This window comes from Corvus hawaiiensis, chromosome 1 (genome assembly GCF_020740725.1).
Source record: "Corvus hawaiiensis isolate bCorHaw1 chromosome 1, bCorHaw1.pri.cur, whole genome shotgun sequence".
Classification (NCBI taxonomy): Eukaryota; Metazoa; Chordata; class Aves; order Passeriformes; family Corvidae; genus Corvus; species Corvus hawaiiensis.
The window spans coordinates 62,401,476-62,425,930 of record NC_063213.1 but is presented as its reverse complement, the minus strand read 5'-3'; the positions used below and the strand labels follow the sequence as shown (position 1 = coordinate 62,425,930).

Here is a 24,455-nt window from a genome sequence, read left to right as displayed (position 1 = left end):
TAGATATTTTGGACAAAGTACAAAGTAGACTTCATAGAGTAGAATGCTAAGAAGTATTATTGGCATTTAATTCTATAAATATAGTATGATATTTAACTGTAAGTACAGTATAGGTGGTGTTGTTAGGTTTTCAAAACTTAGTATTCTAAGCAGAAAAATGTTTGTAGAATTCTACCAGCTTCTGTTTAGTAGCTTATGACCAGTATCCATCTCCTTTTCACCTGCTGGGAGTATGTATTTTGGGTATTTCTTTTGCTCAGTCAAGCTTACAAAGGGAGTTTTCTCTTTATTCACACTACAAAGCATTTTTCTCAAAATTACATTTGATAGAAACTCTGAAAGTATCTTATAAAAGCATAACTCTCTTCTCTAAGCTGTATTTTGAAGCAAGCAAATTATGTTTCCCTTTCAGGAAAACCACAGTTTTAATACAAAATATTCTTGGCCTGGAGCTATTGAGGCCACCTGAGGAAGTTTGATGGTAGATGCAGAGAGATGGTGTGGGAGATAGTAATGAGCAATCTTTCCATGTTTGTACTGATGTAATGTTCCACTGGTGTCCGGGGCACTGAAATACTGGCAGAAATTTATTTATTAATTTTTTTTAATAGGGCAAACTTCATAAAATCTTGAATATGTATAGCTAGTCAGATCTCATAAGGCCAAATATTAGTATTTAGGCTGAATTGTGATTAATGATTTTATGCAAATTTCCAATTTGGTAGACCACCTTGGGAGCAAACAGGAGCTTACTGGATTATTCCAGATTATTCAGGGAACACTTCCCCAAGACTAACCACCTGCAGAGCAGCAGAGATCTTCTATCACATGACACTGTTGCAGCCTTCAGCTCTCCCATCTTGCTCACAGATGTATGGTCTTGATCAGTCACATTCAATTTGAGTGACACGCGCACTAATGGCTCATCACAGTCTGTAATTGAGCTGTTTTCTGATCCTTCAATGAAAGGTATTTTATACTTTTCATATCTGAGGGTGGAATCTTGTCTTCACTAAACCTAGTGGCATAAGTCCCGTTAAGAGGAACCAGGATTTTGTTCCTCATGTCTGTTCTCATGCTCATCTGCTGATGAAGTCCACTGATTAGTCCCTCTGAAGGAAAGTCTTTATTTGTCTGCTGTGTCATAAGCATTCTTACTCATAATTAGTTCCGTCTGTAAGGGGTAGCCTTTCATGTTAAGTATGTGTTTTATGAGGAGTATTACTGGTTTGAAAAGGAAGAGTCTGGTTAATATAATGCACACATGAGCACATACTAGCTAAACATTGTGAAGACCACTGTTACCTATGTCTACAAGAAAATTTCAGGCACTTTACCAAAATGTTGATGATACTCAGTTTGGTAGTATGTTTGAAAAATTTTTTAATTAGCCACATGGTAGTAATTTATCTTCGTATAATATTTTATTTTGCTGTGAATATTTCTGTGTATTGGGCACACAGTTGATTAAAGGTTAATAATTCAAAGCAAAAGGTTAATAATTCAAAGTACCTTAATCAATTTAGTATGTTGGAAAACCAGGACTCAATGGTTTTTGTTCTGGAATCACTGTAAAATTTATCCAAAACATATTGGCAATTACAAACACAATGATCATTAATTATTGTTTTCTACAAAAGTCTGTGATTTCTTTGAGCAAAAAAAGCTTTGACCTATATTAATGCAAACTAACATTGACAAACCAGCTATAAATGCTTGAAGAAGGCTCCCAGTTTAGCGCAAAGCAAATACTCCTTTGCAACTACTGGCCTGTTGGCTGTTCAGTCCTATGTATTGGAGCTACAGCTGCAGTAAAGGCTGGATTTTAAGGAGATGTTGGTTTAGGTGATCCACTTGGTGGTGGAGGCCACTTAGTAAGAGGCAGTGCTCAGATTCTGAGAGTTCCCAAAAGTCTTTTTCCACTTGATTGTCTGTGGTCTGAGTATGTGGCAGCGTGAACATATGAGTAATTTGTTATGCTGGAAACTTGGGAGTGGAGGCTGGCGTACTAGGGAAGAAACCACTACAGATCCTTGATTATACTTATGGTTAGGTTTAAATTTCTATTTTCAAGAACTGTTAATTCTTTTATCTGTGAAAAGTGGTTAGTTCAGCATTTTTACAAGTAGTTTAAATCTGCATCCTTTCGTTGGTCAGCTGTAGCCCAGAAGATTATTTCCTTTCCGTGTTGGTATTAACAAATATGGTACAAATAGGATATAGAAGTTTTGTGTCTTCTGGTTTCCTTTCCAAAATTGATGCTTTTTTATGTTACATCTAAGTCTATCCTTCTGGTTTTGTTATATAATCTCTTTAAGTACTGAAAAAGGGAAAAACTAAATTATTTAGACATGCCCAATACTTCTTTTTTATAGTAGGAATAAGTTAATTACCACAGCAAAACTTGGAAAAAGTCTGCCTCCAAGTTCCAACTTTCAGCTCCTACCCCAAAATAAATCAACAAATCCCCTGAAGTTGTACTTAAAGACCATAGTAATAAATGTCTTGAAAACAATACCACATAATACTGTGAATATTTGGAAAATAATATAATATTGTGAAAGTATTGAAAAATATTATAATAATACTGTGAATATCTGGAAAATATCTTCCCCTTTTTTATTGGTGCTTCTTTCTCTGCATTTCCATGCTCTCTTTGTGACAGAGTTTACTGAAGTACCATAGAAGAGCTGCTGTTACTGCATTTTTTCAGGTAGCGCAGTCTTGTAGGGCAGGAGCTTTGATTGAAGATGTGAAAATTATGCTCAAGGTTTGGAGATTAATAATTTCAGTATTTGGCACTGTTTCATAGTACTTGCCACTTTTAGTGTTTACTATTCTTGCTGTAAAGCTTTTCTAATACTTCAACCCAAATACAGAGCAAAATACATAGTACAGGATGTATATGATTTATGCATTAATTATAAGGAGAAGAGAGAAAGAGGTAACATGGTGTATTTTATAGATGTACTATACATGATAAGGGAACAGAAAAATTCTATGTAGATAGTATAAATAATCCTTTTTACTGTACATCAATACCAGTTTAGATTTTGGATCTATTTAGATCTATTACACAGGAGGAAGTTTAGAAGTTTGTTTTAAGTAACGTACTAGTATTACAGTTTTTATCAATCTTAGGATGAATTGACACACCTGAAGGTCTACAAAAAGCATTGTTTTCATTCAAGGTTACAGTTCAAGGCAACAAAAAATCTGTGATAAAGTTCTTGTTGAAAGTCTTACACCAAACTTGTAGTAAGGCAGAATTTGCAAATTTAAGGAAATTATAAAAGCTCTTGGTGGGTTTTCTTGCGGTTTTTTTTCCCCAAAATCCAAGCTTATATTTGAGTTCAATAAATTTACTTTATCCCAAGAGAAAAATTTTGATGTGTCCCTTTGTTACTGGTGGCTGACAGAATTCTCTTCTGCGGGTGAAAGAGCCAGTCTTAAAGTAACCCAGTGTTCAAGGCGTAGGATTGTTGCAGTAAAATCTCTTCTTGATGACCTGAGAAGTTTGATAAAATAGTTGGGAATTCTATTTTCTTGGAGAAAACAAAGGTTAGTATAGGACAAAGGTTAGTACATAATATCACAGCTTTTGTGTTTTGGTTCCAAAAGGGCAGACATATTCACTCTGAAACTGATTTTATGTTTCCTTGACTGATCCGTAATGCTTTTTTTTTGTTGTTTAGCTGTGTGGAAAAAGGCTGGTTTAGCTGAATGAATGATGTGGAGGGAGAGGAGTGTGACAGCTGGATGTCTGGATGGGAGCCTGCTTAGAAATGAAGTGTTGGGTTGAATGGAGAGTTGTGCTTTAAAAACAAACTAACAAAAAAGAAAATCAAGAAAAGAATAAAAAGGAGGGAGACATACTTTGCGTAAGGGCAGCACGGAAAAAAAGATGTACCCATGGGCTTTGAGAGAAGGTCATTCATGGCAAACTTTAGATGACAGTGACCTAGAAGAAAAACATTTTAATTTGCTACATAGGCTACACAAAGTATAAACCAATTATCTGCTTACACTTTCTTGATTTCAAGGGCTACCTTTTACACGTGCTTCAGATCCTGTGCAACGAAAGGCTTTTGATTTTTAGAAGAAAGGTGAGATACATCTGATGAATAAGTTGTGTCTGGGTGGCAATGAATCACTTATTTGGTACAGGCTGTAAAGATTCAGGTTTAGGGATTTTTTCTATTTTTAACAGCCAATTGGATATTTTACTGGCAGCCTTTTTCATATACAGTTTTAGTTAATAGAACAGTCTGATTGCTGCTGTTAAGCAATATATTTTAGTTTTCTGATCTGAGGTGTATGCTAAGATCTGATGTTTTGGTCTTGATGCCTGGGGTGGCCACCTAAAAACAGAGACTAGACAAGAATAAGGGTAGGTATTTATTTGAAGGGCCTTCAAGGTACACCCTGGAGAGTTAAAAGGACAGTGGACCCCGAGTCATGAGTTCTTCACACTTCCATAAGTTTGGTTCATTTGCATATCAGAGTTAATTCTCCAATTAAAACTTCAGTTAATGATGTAATTTCACCAAGTTTACCCCCCTTCTTAAGATGTTAGTTTACACATTTTGGGCCTAGGACAATCTGGGTGTCCTTGGAGAGCAGGCCTGGAGAGGCTTTGTTATGTCTACCTAGCATGAGAGAGCAGTAGTCAACAGGCTACAAGAAACTTCAGCGTTACACACTAGGCAGTACATAATTTGAAAAATACAAAAGTTAAAACCTAAGGCGTCAGTCTGACAGGCACAGCAAATAAGATGCATATCCAGTCTAGCAGAGAGAGTCACCAACTATCTAGAAATTAAGATTCTGTTGAATGGAGAAGTCTCAGGGCTGAGGGGATGTGCAGTGGCAGGAGGGCACCTGAGCAAATGTTCTGGGCTGTGTTCTGCCCCTCCTGAACTCCCGCTTATGCAAATGAAGCAGAACTAACATGGGAGGGGAGTCTGTGAAGGAAAACCTTTAGAGTTTGCAAAGCAGTAATCACCTAGTCATGGAAATGCCAGACACAGTAATAGAAAACAAGATATATCCAAGTAGTAAACACAGGCTTGTAGCTGGTGACTTCATCGGAACCCACCCAGTGCTATCTTTGCTTTTCAGTATTGTTTTGAAAGTTCTGTGGCATTAGTTCCAGCTATGCTGCAGTTGCAATGCTCGCCTTTTCTGGCACCCAAATGTTTTCACGTCCTGTTTAATACTTTTATTGATGGTCTGGATGGGGATCAAGTGCATCCTCAGAAAGTCTGCAGATGACACTAAGTTGGACTGGGGTGTAGATCTGCTGGAGGGTAGGAAGGGTCTGCAGAGGGAGCTGAACAGGCTGGATTGATGGGTCAAGGCCAACAGTATGAATTTCAAAAAGGCCAAATGCTGGGTCCTGCACTTGGATCACAACAACCCCTGGCAGCGCTACAGGCTGGGGGAAGAGTGGACAGAACACTGTCTGGTGGAAAAGCACCTGGGGATGCTGGTTGACAGTGGCTGAACAAGAGCCAGCGTGTGCCCAGGTGGCACACGCTGGCCTGGATGGCATCCTGGCCTGGATCAGCAATAGTGTGGCAGCAGGGTAAGGGCAGTGATTGTCCCCCTGTATTCAGCACTGGTGGGGATTCACCTTGAATCCTGTGTTCAGCTGTGGGCCTCTCACTTCAAGAAAGATATTGAGGTTCTGGAGCATATCCAGAGAAGGGCAATGGAACTGGGGAAGGGTCTGGAGCACAAGTCTGATGAGAAGCAGCTGAGGGAGCTGGGGGGGTTTAGCCTGGAGTAAAGGAGGCTCAGGATAACCTTATCATGCTGTACCACTGCCTGAAAGGAGGGTGGTGGCAAGGTGGGAGTCTCTTCTGCCAGGCAACCAGTGACAGGTAAAGAGGAAATGGCCTCAAGCTGTGCCAGGGGAGGTTTAAGTTGGACATCAGGAAAATCTTCTTCACTGAAAAGGCAACCAGGCATTGAAACAGGCTGTCCTGGGAAGTGGTAAAGTCACAATTCTTGGAAGTGTTCAAGAAATGACTGAACAGGGCACTTAGTGCTGTGGTTTATTTGATGCAGTGGTGATTGGTCAAACGTTGGACTTGATGATCTTGGATGTCTTTTCCAGCCTTAAAAATTCTGTGACTTTTTTGAAGTTGTGGCCTTTTTGTTGTGAAAATGGACAGAATTTATGGTATTCTAGCTAGCATGAACAATAGAAATATTTATAATGATTTTTTTGGGGTCTGTGGAGTTTTTAGAGCTTACGTTTAAATGCTTTATCCTATAAAAAGCTGGAGCTTAAAGAAGGGGAGAAAGGAAAAAAAGCACAGCACGCTTACAATGAGAGGTAGTTTTTGTTTGTTTTGTCTCTCCATCCTTGTACTCTCAATTAGTCTGCCTTTAGTATACTGGCAGATAAATTAAAAGCAATCACATTATTCCTTCATTTTCTTGTAGGAGTTTTCATTAGTTCCCCAATCTTTTGTGCCAAACTGTCTTTCTGGTTGGTGATTCTGTCTTCATTATGTTATTTGTTCTATTTATTCAAGCCAAAGGAAAGTTGGAAAAATTAACTGAAATGTCTTTTCATGTATACACGCTTTTAAAAATCTACTTTCAGCCTCTCAGGACTTTTTTCCTGTATTTTCTTGTTCAGATTGGATTTTTTATGTAATAGAGGGATCAGAAACCTGGAGATTCATCTTTAGTAATGAACAGTGATTAACCCTACTATACCTTTCTAAAAAATATTTAAATTCCCACTGTTGGGTTTTGTATGTGGTTCCCACTGATTGTTTTTCAACCTTTCATATAGATGCAAAAGATACTCTAAGAAGTTAGGGCAGCAAAATGCTTTTCAAACTATTCCATTGATTTAAAAACAGAATACTACTATTTTCTGGTCATAGATATAAAAACTCATCTTTCCAGACATACTTAAGATATGTAACTGTGCATATAAAGACTGTCCTGGCTAGTACTGAGCATTTTCATTTTCTGAACAGGTGTCTCAATGCATGTACCTACTGTAAAACTAAGCATGCCAGAGGAGATCTAGCAAGTTATCCAATTGAAGAACTGGTGGACAGAGCCAAACAGTCTTTTCAAGGTAAGGAGTTTCATCCCTACGATAAAAGTGAGCCCCTGAAGTGTATCTGGGCTTACCTTCACACATAATGATTGGGATGCAATGTAGCTCTCATGTTATTAATAGTCATAGCTGTGTCTCGTGGTGCCTTTGTGGTAGAAAGCTATGCTTTTGTTACGGTGTGCACCACTATTTGCAAAATGGAGTATTTTATTTTGATTTTAGGATTGTTCAAATGAAGTTCTATGCATACATTTTTTTGAGATGATGTGGAAATGGGAAAATTCAGTCATTTTACTCTATCTCTGGTTTCTTAGAGTAACAGAAACCTTTTTTCATTCAACTATGAAGTAAATTTCATGAGCTTCGCAAGGATTCTTAAAATCCTGTTTAGGGATACATTGCTTTTGCTGGTAATGAATTTACTGGAGAAGTTCTGGGATATTTCTGAGAGCCAAACAAAGCTTATCAGTTTTACGTTCAATAGGATATTTGTAAAATCACATGGATTCCATCAAATATTAAGTTTTTCCTGCAGTACACTCTCTGTGCCAGTATCTGCCTAAAACTCTTTATATCTGGTAGTTATGACAGCTTTATTGTATCTTAGTATTTGTTCTATATATCTAAATTTCACCTGTGTTTCAAAAATACAGATTTCCAAATTATGCCAGTATTCATTGTGAAGGCACAGGTGGTATTTGTTCTGTTTGTGTGCCATTTTGAAGGATTAAAATATACATTAAAAATAGTTGGGTAATTCTGGTGCAGCAGCTCCTTCCATCTTTGTGTGAAACACTCTGAATCAAAAGTAAAGCAATAAATGCAACATTTGATGTCACATCCTCTGTAGATGTACAGACAACATATCCATTGGGCTTCACTTATGGCTCCGAGAGTTGCAAGAAGTCTCCAATGATTAAAAGTGTTTTTAAATCTATCCTTATTTAGGGGTCCATAATGAACCTTATTTAGGCCAGTGATGAACTTTTGTCTATTCCTATCAGTAGTACGCAAGGAAGAGTCCTTTTCCTAATCAAAGCTCATGTTCACAAATTCTAAGTTCTCATTATGCACACAGAAAGTTCTCGCTTAAGGTTACAAATGCCCTCTTCTTTCACTTTTTTAAAAGCCAAGCACCTCTCTTTTCTTCTGTGAAGCTCATCTGTGATTGCCACTAAATTTTTCCTATTGCTTAGGTTTGTAGAATTCATGCTCTCGTTGCTGTGAATTAGATTGTCTGTTAGGATTGTCTGACAGGAATTCTGTAGTGCGAGATTTCTTGGTTTAGTAGGATAAGTTTCTAAAACCTGTATATATATTATGAAATGATCAGCAACTGAAATAGAGGATGCATAAATACATTTGTTGTTTTGGTGGAGAAGCAGTTCAGGAAGCATATTTCAGAAAGTTAGACGTTTTCAGTAATATAAGACAGATGATTTTGAAATTGGCAAGTAGTTACTGAGCAGGGGAGAAGCTGCCATTTTTAAGTGGCATAAGAAGTGTTGCTCAGCACTACATAGCTGTTCTAAAGAAACTTTGGACTATACTTCAAGGAACTATGACAAAGATAAGATGGGTAATAAGTCAGGATTAGGACCTTGCTTAAGTTAACTGTCTAAATTTTATTTAGATTTATGGGATGTGTGGAAAGAAAAAAAAATCCAGACTTGTCTGTCCTGTTATAATTGTACTTATATATCATCAATTCCGTGTTATATTAGCATAAAGATGTATTTACTTGGCATAACAAGAAATAAAACTTGAGTTTTGTTTGTCTTTGCAGACAAAGAATGTGAAATTTTGGAAAGTATTTTGAACTTAAGTATAGTACATTTGGATTGAAAAATCAGTAATTCAATTCATCTGTTGTACTGTGGCCTTTATTATAAATATTGACTCTTTCAAAATAATTTGATTTCTAATGGAAAAAGTTACCCTTAAGCTATTGTTTTGAAATTTCTTGAAGAAATGCTATGACGTTTCTCACAGCAGGCATCTCCAGGGAGTTCTATTCTTGTTTGGCCTTACACTACTACCTCTGTTAGAGGGCATAATGAAAGAAGCAAGTATTTATTCAGTTGTAAAATGGCTTTGCCTCCAGCTTTCACATACTTAGAAATGGATGAAATAGTCAGATACTTAGTTTGCAGTGCATGGAGAATTTATTACTGCCAGCTTGCTGCAGCTGTGGGCTGCAGAAACTTCATCAATCCAGTGAAAGATTTCAGCAATTTAAAGCCATTATTCAATTTCTTGCTGAGTTACTGAGCCACAATCTCTTCAACAATCACTTCTGTTTTCACAGAAGATGTATTGCTGAAGCTCTAGTTAAAAACACGAGAGGTACAGATGTGCCATGAGAAGTTTTTTCACTTTGAAAACTGATTAAAAAGTGATGGCTGAAATCACCATGACTGAACAAATATCAGCCTATTTCTTGTACTTTTCCAACCTCTGAAATAAGTTGGTTTTGTGTATTATTTCAGTATCTTGAATTCAATGTAATGTGCACAAAAACTGTTGTAGATTTCTAGTGCATGCTGCATACTTCCATAATGCATTGGACTAAGTGTTAAGGTGTACTGAAATTGAGGGGGTTTTGCATACTTCGCATGGGTTTATGTTTCCTCTCTGACCTCCATAATAGTTCTGAAGTTACAAGTCACATGAACGTTAATATTTCACAAAATTTCATTAACAAAATAATCTATCTCAAGTTGCAAGTAGTTTGTTGAGTTTTTTCATTTTTTAACTTTGATGTTTTTTTCTGTAAACTTCAACTGTTAGTAAGTAGTTTAATTTTTTTACATGCGCAGCTGTGTAAAATCAGAATATACAGCAGACTTCTGTAAGAAAGCTAGTAAAATAAAAGTATTGTAAGTATTGTGAAATACAGTAAAGTGGTCTGTGAGTGGAGAACAAATGTCTACTGTAAGGTTGCTTATGCAGAGTTTTTCTACAGCTGATTGTACAGTGCTTTGTGTCATCAATTTATTAGTAAGTTTTTTTCAAAATGTGCTGTGTCATGTTCAGTGCTGTATTTTAGGGGATTGCATTTACAGTTATGAGAGGGCTCTTTCTTTCCTGCCCAAAGCAACTTTTGTATAACAATGTGGTTTTGCTTAGTATATGAAGTGGGCTGGGGGAGCTGCTATCAGTGAAGAGTGTTCCAAGGAGACACAAAAGTTAAACAAGCCTGAGCTTTGAATGCTGCGTGGAGTTGTGTCCTGGGATGGCTTTGGCTAAAATGAAGGACTTGAAATTGATTTTTTCCTTAAGTGGGACATTCATTATCATAAAAATCCTACATATTGTGAGAGACTTTCTGGGCAAAAATAATACTTTATATTGCAAGCAATTTTTGCTCATTCATCAAACTAAGTAAAAATATAAATATTTTATGGAATTAGCTGTTACTGCATTCTAGTGTAGAATGAAGATCTTCTGCATGTACCACTACAAAACTATACTTCTTTAGCACTGCATGCCTGTTGCAGATGGCAGGGAATATGCTGCTATTAAAATATACACTGTATAATTAACTACTATATTAGCTTATTTTATGGTAGCAATCAGGGTGCTTAAATGAAAGTCACATCTTGTCAGGAAACAGTGTTCCTCAAACTATGTGGAACAATTGCTTCTGGATGGAAGCATACTTCTTCTGGTAGTGGCAAAATATCACCTATTTTTATTCCATTTTTTGCATGATGGTTCACTGGCATGCATGGTGTTGAATTCTGAATAGCACTTCTGTTAGGAAATCTTGGACAACATGTAACATTATAAAGCAGAGGAGTACCAAAACTTAAGATTCTGAGTCTTGGGTTACATTAGTTGTCTTTAGCAATTATCCCTAATCTGGTAGACTTTGGAGTGTTGAGAGTTTGAAAGAGATTAATGTTAAATATTTTTCTCTATACAAGTTTGCCATAAACAGGTGTTTATGAGTGATGATGATAAGGATTGTTTTTATATAATGTGATTGGTTTCCAGAGCTTTTCAGATGACTGTGAGCTCTGCTGAGGATCTTTGGTTTTAGCGGTTCTGATGAGGTACTGTCAGGACATTCTGCTCTATTCCTAGTAGCTGTTTTGCCCCTGCACAACTACCAGTACATTCTGCGTATGATTTCAGGGCAGCTGAGAGGACAGCACGAAAGGACAAATAAGAAGAATGGTCAATGTTTTAGTTTCCCATTGATTAGCAGAAGCAGTACCAAAGTGGGATGCTTAGAGCACGCTCTCGGTAGTGGGTTTGGTCTCTGAACAAACTGACAGGGAATGGGTGCCCAGTTATCCAGATGGAACCCGGGCTGTGTACTCAGGGTCCTTCCAGAGTTGAAACTAACACCAGAGAGAGAGCACTTGCATCTGCAAATCTGACCTAGAGAGAGGAAGGAGAATGGTGATTGTTTTCCTAAGACAAATCTTTTCTGTCAGTCAGCCTTTTTACTGACTTTTAGGGAACACACACTTTATTCTAATATTGTTCCTGAAGTATAATTTAAAATTGTGTTCCAGGGAGCTTGGGTTGCTGTATTTGAGACACTTTGATAAATAACTTCTCTTTGTTTTGCTGTGTTTTTTGGGGATGGCTATAGAGCTAGGGTTTTTTTCATTGTTGTTCTTAAGTTTATTAAAATTCTTTCTGTATCATCTTTTGTGTCTTATGAATGTTTCAAGTTTTTTTCCTGCTGACTTTGCTAATGCACAGAATACTTAGGCCAAAATAAATATTTTGGTACCAGCCTGTCATTTTGTAGTTAGATGGGATAGCATAATGAATTAGTTTTCATTGTCTGCATGAATTCTTTTTTATTTTTTTAAAAATAAAAAGTTATTATCCACCAGTAGTGAGTAGAAGCAGCATCTCCAAGTATGTGAGAACTACTGTGTAACATATATAAGCACACATAACCAGTGTCATATAGCAAAGAGATATTTTTAAAGGATAAAAATGTCTTTTCAGTAGTAAATTGCAACACTGGAGATATTTTCAAGCTTCTTTTAAGTGGCCAGATTAGTTTAGTGAACTTTCTTCTTGGCTCTGAAGGAAATTCCCTGTTGTCTTCTTGGTACACTTTTTTATACAGTCAAGTTGACCGCTCTGTTACTGTTATTTGTCTTCTGCATGTCCTGTTGCATAAAAGGTTCCTTTGCATTATATTAAATTTTACTTCAAAAATATAGTGGCAATGACATTAAATTATTGGTGTCTAGCCTTTTTCCTCATTGCTCTCTCCAGCTTTTTGAGGGGGGGGGGGCGGGGAGACGGGGGTGCTGATCCCTTTTCTATGGCATCCAATGTCAGGACACATGGGAATGGCTGCATCCCTCAGGGAAGGCTTGGACTTCACATGAGGAAAGACTTCTTTACCGAGAGGGCACTCAAACCCTGTAACAGCCTTCCTACAGGGGTGATCAATGCCCCGAGCTGGTCAGTGTTGAAGGGGCATTTGGACAACACCCTTATTAACATGCTTTAAATAAACTCCTCCATTCATTTTATTATGACATTTAAGTAGTGTGAAAATATATCTGTGTGGGCTTTATGCTAATCTTTTATTTTATTAAAAATTGTTGCATTTAAAAATACCATTTTCTCTGCATGTTTTGCCTTTGTTTTGCATATTTTTACTTGGTCTTTTGCAGTTAGCATTGAAGTCTCCTTCTGAGACGGCCAGATGTGAGCTGACTTTGAGCCAAAAGCCGTGTAGCCATTCTTGTGCATTTGTAGTGTGTTGTGTGTGCAGTCGCTCCACTGCTGTCAGAATGCTTCAAACCTATTGCACATGCTGGGTGATAGACTCATGCAGAATAAATTTGGTGTTTTCAAGATCTGTTGCCAAAGGCTGATCACTCTGCAGTGCACTCGCAGTATGTTTGATGTTGTCATCAAAATATTAAACATACTGATCATCTCTGTGCCCTCTGGCCACAAAGGATTCTGGGATTCACAACATGGCACTGTTTTTCACAGAAACACTAAGAATCAGCAGAAGGCTCAGATTTAGCTTAATACGTTGTTAATATTTTCATTAAGGGTGTAGAACATGGCATCTTCTAATTTTGTAGTTGCCAAGAACTTTCAGTAATATAATCTTGCTTCCATTTCCTTATAACTCTGTCAAACTTTAATTGATACTTCTTGTTAAGATCATCAAATCATTTGCAAGAACTGCATTTGGGAAAACATGTTAATCCTGACAGGCTTAGAAACCAAAAAAACTTCTTAATAAGCTATGGAGGCCTTCATGCCTTAGTGTGTCAGATGCTTTGCCCCAGGTCACTTGTGGTTTTTTTAAATTAAATTTTGTTCTTGGTTCAAATGGGTTTTGTGGAGACTCACTTGATTTTGCCTGTTAGATTTTGTAGGCATGTTGCATACCTCAGTTTGGTTTTATGCATTACGGTTTCTTCCCTTGCTGCCAGGTCTACTGTGATACTGGGCATCAGAAATGAGGAAGGAAAACCTCTTTCTCTTTTGCTCCATGTGTTAATGTCTTCTTCTGCTGTTCATAGGGGTTTTAGTCCTATCAAACAGCCTTGTAGAACAATCATGCCATAAGAGTTAATTTGCCAAAAAATCATGCCCATGGCTCAATTAGGACATGAGTCCCAGTGGCTTTTACAAGTATATAGCATAACATGCAGAACTGCGACTGGGCCGTTCACTTTCAAGGAAAACCCCTTGTCACTCTTTGCCATTTGTGTAATTGGGGTTTTACTGTGTAAGTATTGTGTATCTGTTAAAAAAAAAAATGTGGCCGTGAAGAGCTTGTAGTGTGGCAGTGTAAACAATTGAAGCAGAATAATACATGACTGCAGTCAGGATAACAAGTGGTTGGTCACTGTTATTTGCTACCATGGCGTTGTCTCAGGTCTTGTATGGGATAACAGAGGAAAGTGTTGTTTAGGGAAGACTGGAAGGAAGATATTGCGGTAACAAGGAGTGGTCATTCATTTAATGAGGAGCTGCCGCCCTAGAATTTGCAAAAAATCATGTTTCCATAAAGATTTTCATCAGGAGTCAAAGTCTCCATGTGCTGGCTTGTCTTTCTGAAAGTAATATTTTCTCCTCTATGGGGATTATTATAAGCTTGAATAGCTTTAAATAGATTCCTTGGATGCTTTGAAATGTTCATATCATGGTTGTCTGTTCCAAAACATAAAGCCTGTTAATGCTGTAACATGAAATAAAATGCGGTTTTTTTGAAAATCTAGACAATTGCTGCTCTCTGGATGCTGTTCTCTCTGTAAGTGTTACTAGAGGTACATAGGCATTGTCCAGAAGATAATTTGCCAGATAAATGGACCCTGTTGCCAAAATGTGTGATAGCATGACCAGATAACCATTTTGTCTCCATCAAACCTACTCTGGTAACGCTCCTTTTTTATAAAGTCTTTCTGGCTGTGCATGTGTTGTTGTAGCTGACAGTGTTGGAAATAAGGATTATAAATTGAATACACGAATGCTTATTTTGCATGCCTCACTAAAAATCCTACAGACAATAAGACTCCACTAATCTCTTAGCTTTGGCAGTTTAAAGAACCAGAAAAGTCTGTCTAACAAAGGTTGTATTTTTTCTTCAGCAGAAAGAAACCCCCAATTTTTGGTCACATTTGCTCTGTATAATTCAGTTTTCTCATTCCTGTTAATTTTCCTACTCAAATATTTGCATTTGTGCTGTTTAAATCCTTGAATGACAGCCAGCCTGTTTAATTTTGTATTGTTATGAAAAAAGGTGCATTTTATTTTTGTTCGAAATAAAAGTTTAATAGAAAATAGCCAAAGCAGAGATGTATACAATTAAAATTACAACTTGATCTTCAGCCTTAGGCTATGGTTTCAGCTGTACTTTCAACAACTCCTGCAAGTAAAAGGAGCATTTCTTGGCCATCTCTCCCTCCCCTTCCCTCCTCCATCCATCCTCCCCATTGCCCCCTCCTTTTTTTTTTTTCATCCTTTCCTCAGGCCACCTGCTTTTTGGCTGGGAGAGTGTTCCTTGTATGAATCAGGCTGGGGGACTGATCTGGGGTAAAACTCGTGTGTTTATAGAAACCTCACAGAGTGATATTAGTAACTGATAGAAGTTGAATCTTCCCAGATGCTGACATTATAGAAGTACCACAATTCTGCAGAGTCCTAACAGAACTAGGCCTTTGGAGCAAGGGAGTGGAGGGATGTCTGGGAAATGTAGTATTCTGCCCAAGCTTCTCTCTCTCATCACGGAGCTGCTCTTTCCTAGGCCAGTTTAACTGCCTTGTGGGGTGAGAAATGGTCCTACAAAACTTCATGTAATACTGGACACACTGTAGTGTCTTCTCTCATCTTCCAAGGGCAGGAGATACCTGTTCCAGCTTAACTGGGGAAGGCAAAAGAGAGGGTTGAAACACACTCTAGTCTTCATGCTTTTTAACAGAATGTTTGGCTCATTTGTGGTTTCTTCAGAAGAGCTCATCAATCTGATGTTTGCTTGAAATTATTTTTTTTCTTTTTTTGGAAAATTCGTTTATATTACACAAGAGTTAGTGTACGTTATATTCTTTCCATGCTTATTTAGTGGAACAGCAGCAGAAAAAGCTGGATAGCATTACTTGCTTGTTAATTTTATTTATAAATTTATTTTTGCTAAGTTTGTATTATTTGAAATGGAGTGTAAAACATAAGGTTCAGTAATGCTACAGCCAGTAGTTAACTCTTTACCAGGAACATTAAGTTGATTTTGTGTGTATTTAGTCTTGAATTTAAAAAGAATTGAAATTAAAGCATGGTGTGTCTTTTTAATAAATCTGATTTTCAGGGGAGGGAATTTTTTACCTTTAATTTTGTATGAAAATGAAAGTTTGGTTTTATGTGGCTTCTTAACCATGGAGGTATTGGAATTTTTTCACTCCTTGTAAATATTTGTTCAGCTATAGGAACTTGCATTTCTTTGATAATGCATATTTTACTCATGCATTTACTGCTGGTTTTGTAAAAGCTGGATTAGGAATACTTCTGTAATGTTGTAAGGGTATTCTCATGGTCAGCTTCTCATGTTATGGTGCAATCAGCTGCCTGAAGCTTTCCATAGCTGCTGTGAAAATATCATGAGAAATTTTTACTGTCGAGCAGCCATGGTGACCAGAATCCAAATCATTATCTTAACAAATCTGGTGCACTGTGTTACACTAGGCAACTACCAAGTTTAGGTCATCTTTAATGTGTCCAAAGATAATTTATCAGAATGCAGCAATGATTCCTTTTATCATTTGATAAGCAGTCTCCTCCTGGTTACCTTGGCCTTGTGTAGGAACCAGTCTTAGCTGTTCTGTGCCACTGAAACCTCCTACTCACAAGACTAGTCAAGATGGTATCTTCCGCTAACTTCTCATTCTTTGCTGTGGGGATGTGAAGGAGAAATTTTTTGGAGAATAGGAATTGTGACAGAACTAGGATTGCTCAGCATAAAGTTTGCCCACCTCCTGTGTTTTTGTTTATGGGCTAAATGAGTCATGTCATGCATGCCTCACTACCCCTTCTACTGCAAGGTGACCGATGTGCCAACTACCGTGAGGGGGTTTGAACCCAGCGTGGCAACACAAAGGAGCCCAGAGGTCTACGCTGCAACCCCTCTGGAAGGCGGCACACACAAAAGGAGGGGAAGAGCTCCTCACCCGAGGGAGCAGTCTTCTCTGAGGCAGGTGTAAGGGCATGCAGGCAGAGGTGAAGAAGAAGAAGAGAGGGGACTCTCTGTATGGATTCCATACTGAAGTTTACTCAGATGACGGGACAGGGATGAAGAGCCTAATTTTTGACAGGGTCCAGGGATTTTATAGTGGGAATGGGAAGGCGGGGAAAGGGATTACAGCCAATGGGATAAGGACAAGTAGGCGGGGTTAACAGTAAGGGAACCAATGGGAATAACACATAGGCGGGACTTGGGGAAGGAACCAATGGGGTGTTGAGTACTGCAGAACTTTCTAGAACTTATATATATTAACTAAGGGAAATGAATATACATGCACTTATACATAAAACTGGGAGGAGAAAATATGACCCTATCATAGGGAAATATGTAAATCATAGAACTGGGGAATTGTGGGTTCTCACCCTCTCTGAACGGTGACCTTGGCGCCTGACCATCACAGCTTGGTGTCAGTGGGATCTTCAGTGGTGAGAGTGGTTGGGGCCGCTTGCACTGCCTCACTACTTCTTAAAATGAACAGCAGTGCTGAGTATCTCAACCCATACCAGGTTCCAAAGCATTAAGTGAAGCTAGCAAAGGTCAGGTTCAGAACAAATTACAGTGGGATTCTTAATCTCATAGCGTAGCGTTAAAGGTGAGGAACCCTCTAGCATGGGACACAGTGGAAGTTTGAGCATTTGGAAGAAATAGGACAGAAGCACAGAAGAATAATCCATTTTCTTTAAGTAATAACAAATCTTATGTCGAGTGTTGAAATTTTCTGAGTATTCAGCAAATCATTTATGCTGTCTGTATTTATACTCTCCACTAAGCATCCTGTGGGAGAAGACTTTGGGCTAAGCTGACTAATGGTCTTACTCGTGGCCAGTCTTAAGCTGTATTTCAACAAGGCACTGATTTCCCGCGGTATATTTTATCTAAAGTGTGCCTTATGCTTTTAGTATTGCTCTCAATCACCTTTTGTAATGAGGGCTCACGTTCCGTATGGAGGTTGGGTTTTGTGGTGCTGGTTATCCTCTTGACATGTTGTGCAATACCACTGTGACTCAAGGCCATGCCATCTCCATATCTAATACTAATATAAGATTGCAACTTTTGAGATTAATTTAATAGGAAACTAAGAGCTGTTTTGATCTGAGAAAACTTTCTTCCAAAGACCTTTAAAAGCGTTATGTGATTAAATTATAAAGGTGCAATTTACAGAAGCAGGAGACTTCAACATCAAGCAACTCAGCTCACAGCATATCTCAAGCGTAAAGAAATGTAAGTTATAAAAAGAAGTTGTCTAATCTTCTGTAGTCAGTGAAGTCATAGTGAGAGTAAAACTCTGGGTGGTGATGAGCCCAGTTGCAATAGGGAGAGAATGTTGAGAGAATACTGAATGTGTCTCATAAAAAATAAATTTGCAGGCTTAGTCCCAGAGATTAGATGGACCTCTCTCATGGTTAACTCTTGTCCCATCTTATTTTTTAACCTTCCCTTGAGTACCTCCTACTGTGTTAAGACAAAAGTCAGTATATGTTAAAATATTTTGATGCCAGCTTTAGACGTAATGCTGTAGTGATTGTGATTGTTCATGACATAACAAGGTAGAAGAAAACATTACTTGTGCTCTTCCCTGGCATTATTCATAGCATTTAATACAAAGTCAGACTGGTTCATCAACACTTCCTTTAAACAAAATATATTCTGCAGCTTTAGCAGCCTTCTTAAAGAAGAGAGTTACATTTTATGGATGCATTAGGGGCTTTTTTCGTTAGACAAGACATGGCTGCAGTTTTTCTTTTCTTAAAACCCTCTCACATGTGCAAGTGTCCAACATTCAAAAATTGGATGTTGTTATTATGTGCTGCAGAAGTGTGTTGGGGTTTTAGTTTAGTCTTAGGTTTTCCTGTTAAAGGAATTTTCTCCCATATGCATGTTGCTAGGGGACAAATAGCTGTACTTAAGAAAGACAAAAAGGGGAGTGGGGCGGGCCTGGCTACTCTTTTGTCTACACCTGGGTGTGGGGACAGTTCGCTCTGAGCGTCCGGAGAGAGAAGCTGCAGAGAAAGGAGCTGCTGCTGCTTTCTTTTTGGCCGTTCTTTCTTCCTGCTGGAAGCAACGCCGGGACCCCAAAAGCCGCTTTTCCCTGCCCTGCTGGAGACCGGGCTGTGGCTGCCCTGCCCCGCTGCTGCTTCGAGTTTTCGCTACGCTGTAGCCCTGCTCGCCCTGCCTGCCTGGGCCTCCGTGGTTTTTCCCATCTGGATACATCTCGCCTGCCACCCGGGATTTGCGTTCGTCCCTGCCATTCCAGCCTGCTGTTCCTGAGAGCCCGGGATCAGCTGCCCAGCGGTTTGTGAAGCCTTTGTTCCATCCTTCCCGGGATCCCAGGGCACCAGAGCCGCGGGTTTCCCGAGCTCGCTCCGGAGCGCCCCCTGCAGCCGCGGGGGAACCATCGCACCTGCCCTGCTCACCGGGAGCCGCCAGCGCCCCTGCCGGCTGCGAGCGGAACTGCACCCGAGGGGAAAGGGCCCGACAGCCGAGAAGGCTGGGACTGGGTTTGTGATTGCTGTTACTGCCATAGTTGTTGTTGTTTTGTTTGACTGGTTATATACATATATATATAGAGTAAAGAACTGTTATTCCTATTTCCCACATCTTTGCCTAAAGGCCCTTGATTTCAAAATATAATAACTTGGAGGGAAAAGGGGTTATATCTGCCACTTCAAGGGGGGCCTCTGCCTTCCTTAGCAGACACCTGTCTTTCAAAACCGAGACAAAGTGTCAGTTTAGGTGCAGTTTGCACTGGTACATTTTAGGGAGCTCTGTGGCCTCTCTAGTCTAAATCCAAAGAAAATAGATCTTAAAATGCACTTCTTAAGAGTTCTGTACAATTTGGTAAGCTCATATATTAGGGAGATGGCTTTTATGCACAGTTTGGTTGTATGTGGAAACAGATTAGGAGCAATCATGGTGAATGACATAATTTTTTTTTCTGTGCTATCGCCCCATGAAAATAAAAGCTATGATTTGTGCAGATATGTGGGACTCCTGATGTGCACACCAGGGTGTCTCAATAGCTTAAATACATGCCTTTTTAATGCTGTGTACATTGTGCAAAACTACTGAAATCTGAAATTCAAATATTGCACGTAAGCTAGGTGTAAGAGCTGTCAGTGAGAATACTCCAGAACCTCTAGGAAGGCACCTGTGAGAACAAGTTGTTTCTGGACAAGTTGCTTCTGCTTTAATTTAGGATAACTGTATTTGTGACCTGTTCATGGTTTGTTTTCCATGTATGGGCCCAATGCCCTAAAGAAAAAAAAGGAAAAAATAATGCTCTTGTTCCTAGTTTATTTGTAAACCAGGTCAGATACCCTTGATTAGCTCTCAGCTGGAGCATAATTTAAATCCTGACAGATTGAACCTAAACAGCAGGCTTTTTTCAGATCAGCCAAAAGATAGGGGGAGAAAAATAAAAGCTATTTCCAGTCCACAAGCAGTACAACAGTGCCAAATAAATCTGCAACTGTTAATGAATAGCTATTTCAAATATTTACAGGAGGCAAAAGAAAAGAAGATTGGCATCCAAGGCAGCTGTGCCCAGGGAGAGCTATTAAAAATAAACGTGATAAATGATGTTCAAGTGCTCGTAGAGCTGTCAAGTATCAGAGGTACTCAAAATGGAAAGTGTTTATGGCCATGCTGCTAGGCATTCTGGACAGGCATATTTTTTGAAAAAATTTTTGCAAAACTGACTTAGCAGATCAAAAGGGGAGAGAGGATCTAATGTAAAATATTCCAGAACCTTGGACTTTTTGCTGTATTGAAATACACAAGTGCTTATTTGCTTTGTAGGTGAGAAATCAAATTCTTTTATACATTCAATTATTTCCACACAGAACCGATTTCTTTAGTCTTGATTCGTAATAAAAGTTGTGATGAGAGTTTATGATGGTAACAAAATCCATTACTTATTTTTATGACTCTTTTGGTTTTCTGTATTAGTGGATGGTAATACTGACGGTCCACGAGTGTTGCAGTGATCTTGAACACAACTTGAAAAATTGTATATTCATAGTAAACTATGAACTTCACGTGCTTTTGTACACAGAGAGAGACTTTTTCTCAGGTAGTCTAGAAAGTATTTTTATATCAATTTTTAGTTCTGAGTTTAATGTATGTCAGTTGACTGGAAACTTTTTAGCAGAGACATTTTATTTTTTTATTTTGCTGTGAAAATAGTTTGTCAGAAGCTGTCAGGCTGGTGACAAAATCTTGATGCCTTGTATGCTGGAGATGCCCCAAGTGCAAAGGACATGAAAAGCATGTCATTACTCGCAGGATGCTCTAGTACAAGTCACATTTTTTATGTATGGGATATTGCTTTCTTTCCTCTTGTAATTTATTTTTCCTTTTTCAAAGGTGAAGTATAAAAAGTGAAGGATTTCTAATCCAGCTTGTCTTAGAAATAAGTTCAGGTCCTGTGTTTGAGGGGTAAGCAAATGTGGAGTACATGAAACGAATGTATTTGTACTGGAACACTGCAGCAGGCCCATGTGTTACAGTGACATGGATCGCTGACTTGTGTGTGCATAAACTCCTGTCCTTTAGTGCTGAGATTCACTGTGGAATGGATATTGACTCACCTGTCAATACAGGTGTGGAGAACAGGCTAAATGGTGTCAGTTTTATATTTGGTGTCTTGAGCTTTGGAAGCATTTCTTAGATTAAGTGTCTGCTGTTGTCACAATGAAAAGGAGGAAGAAATTTGAAAGCATTTCATTTCTTAACCTGAACATCTCTTCATTGTTATGAAAATGGCTTCATGGTTTCCTCAGATAGTAAGTTTTAGCAAAATCTGCCAGATCTACTTCTTATCAAATTGTGGTAAGCAATGCAGTGAGGATGGGAAAAATGGGACCTCCCCAAGCCTGAAAGTTTGCCTGTTTTTTCAGGTTTTATCTTCCCATGTAATAGCAGAGGTAATACACCATTTAAATATACCACTGCATAACAGCAGAGTTTCTTGAAGCAATTAGAGGAGACAGCAAACTCTGGATCAGTTTCCTTCATATGGAGGCATTGTACATCACTGGGCATTGACTTGAAAGTTAACACAATGTTAGATATTGAAATGATGGTAGCTTTCATGGCCCAGCTTCCTTTCAGTCACCTGTAGTTAGTCATGCCTTTTACCTGATCTCCTAAATGGATCTCTTGCTAGTTAAACTACTTTATTGCTACAGAATTATAATGCTGTGCTGCTGCATGGGGTGCAACACCTGAGTCACTTTAGAACGCTAATGTGTAAATATCCCAAGTGAAATTCCATGGTTGTGCCATGTAAACCAGACCTCAGAAATCTGTGAGACGTTTTTGGTAAATTTGAAAGGTGAAATCTCAGTTGTCGTCGTCACCTTTGGTGGTTTGAGTAAGCAGTCCTTGTCTACCTAAGTAATACTGCCCCACTAGGGGCAAGAAGCAGCACTTGGTTTGGATTTTCCTCCTCTGGGGTAGAACAAGGTGTTCTCCCTTAATTAGACTTTTGGAAGGTTTGCTTTGCAGTTAGCTCACCAGAATCCAGACTGTTTACTTTCTGTATGTGGTAAAACCTCAAAAATTTCCAAATTACTTAAGGAAAACAATAGGTTATGAAAGGAAGGAAATGAAGCTGTTTGGAGGGTTTGATAGACATGTGTATATCAAAATAAAATTTGTTGTATATAGATAAGACATATGATTTTTAATCTCTCTGAATACTTTGCAGAGCAGGAAAATCCAGTTTCTCCAGCTGCCTTTTTTTTTTTTTTTCCCCAATTCCTTTTTGGCTGCACAGTAGGAATCCTACTTGTTATAGAGTAGGCCTTTTCATTGGGTTTGGATAAACAGTAAGCTGACATACTTTTCGAACGAGAGTAGAACATTAGTAGTAGCACTTTTTAAAAAATTTAATTTTTAACCTGCAGAATCTTGCTGAAAGAAAGCTACAAATACTCATAGCACTCATTTAACAGAGGTCTGTGTAATGCAAGTAGTATGTAATACTCTTCAAGTAGTAAAGCTTACCTTCATGTATTTAAACTAAAATTTGTGTGGGTTGCATTATTCATACATGCTAATGTTACATTAGTATGTGATTCTCCTTCAGCTGCGCTCAGTATTGTTATTTAAACACAGATGACATGAACAGAATTTTGTTAGAGCACATTTTATCCTAGCAAAGCTTAATAAATAGAGCCTCTGGTTGGGGAACATGAAAGAGGAAGGGTTAATGAAGAATTCAAGGTTCAGTTTCATTACCAGTAACAAAGACATTCTTGCTCAGAAACTCTGGGGTTTTTAAAGGCCTTGTGGTTAATCCATGAAGGTATATTTCATATATTTCACTGGAAATACAGGTACTTGCAGACCACTTCAATAATTACTGACAATACGTGTGAATGTAAATGTCAAGTGCATTCAAACATTGGAAGGGTGTAGCAGACTTATCTTTTCTTCCTCCTTCAGTACTTTCCAGTTTCTGCAAATAGAGTAGATTATTCTCTCTGCTACACAAGAAGCTTCTTATCATTCTTGAGTGTAGAAAGGAGAGAGATTCAAATGGCATGTCTGGACAAAATTTACATCATGGGAGTGATTTCTTTGGGCATGTCTGCTGCAGCTCCCCCCACCATACCCCCTACTGAAGACAGCAAACATTATCTAGGATAGTGTGTCACATCTGCCACGGGCAGATCCAGCTAAGCCGGCTTCAGTGAAACTACCCAGAGCACTTGTGTAAAAGTAATTATTGTCGCCCTGCACCAGATTTTCTGCTGTGAAGAATGCTCTCTATTATTTTTACCATTCCCCAGAACTGCTTTTTTCCTTCTTGGTGAATATGCTAGTAGCTGCATCTGCTCATATTTTTCCCAAGCTGCAGCAATGAGACAGAGTAGTAGTGTTGCAGAAAACCCTTACTGTCCTGAGCAGAGGCAGAGAAGGTAATAAAGCTAGCATTAATTTCTCGGTTGCTGTTATTTCCAAAATCTGAGGAGTGGTAGCTGGATGGCTTTGAAGATGCAGGGAGGTGAAACTTCAGCTACTCAGCTTCCACTGTGAGGTGGGAAGATTTTTGCAAACATAGGGATAGAAATTTTCTTTGAGGTTTAATCAACCAGGTACCAGGAAAGTTTGAATAAGGAGAAGTAAGCAAGTTGATTGTTTTGTAATGCTTTGTTAGAGCACAGTATGAAGTTCTTTTCTGAAGAAGGAGAAATAAGATGTAATATATTAAGTACAGTGTTGATCCTTTAAGTATTCCAAGCTGTAAAGGTATCTTAAAACAAAGAATATTTAAAAATTTCTAGTCTATTGGTGAAATATCTCTTCGCAGCAAATAAGAAAAAGAAACTTCTCTAAGGATATTAAAGTCCTTTTTGTGCTTGGTTATTATAAACTGCAATATCTTTCACTGTAAATTAATTTTTAAAGTGCCTAAGTAGGTATTATAATGTTAAGACATGGATACTTTTAAAGGTTACGGGAATTTTATTTAGATGTAAGTTAGAGCTGTGAAGATTTTATTTTCTTTCACAGCCCCATCCCCGCTGCAACTCTTGCTTTACAAAGCTTTGTGCTCCGTTATTACATGTATTTTAATGCATTTTAAAAAAATATTTAATTATTTTAATTTGCATATTGGGC

The 24,455-nt window shown here is 38.4% G+C and overlaps 1 protein-coding gene across 5 annotated transcripts in view; it reads left to right on the top strand.

Moving 5' to 3' along the window:
- Positions 1–24,455, top strand: part of CDKAL1 (CDK5 regulatory subunit associated protein 1 like 1) — a 411,323-nt gene that overhangs the window by 178,766 nt on the left and 208,102 nt on the right. For all 5 annotated transcript variants that reach the window (XM_048308004.1, XM_048307996.1, XM_048308011.1 and 2 more), the window contains one exon: positions 7,002–7,105. In XM_048308004.1, the coding sequence (XP_048163961.1) occupies positions 7,002–7,105 (104 nt within the window). The remainder of the gene's footprint in view (positions 1–7,001; positions 7,106–24,455) is intronic.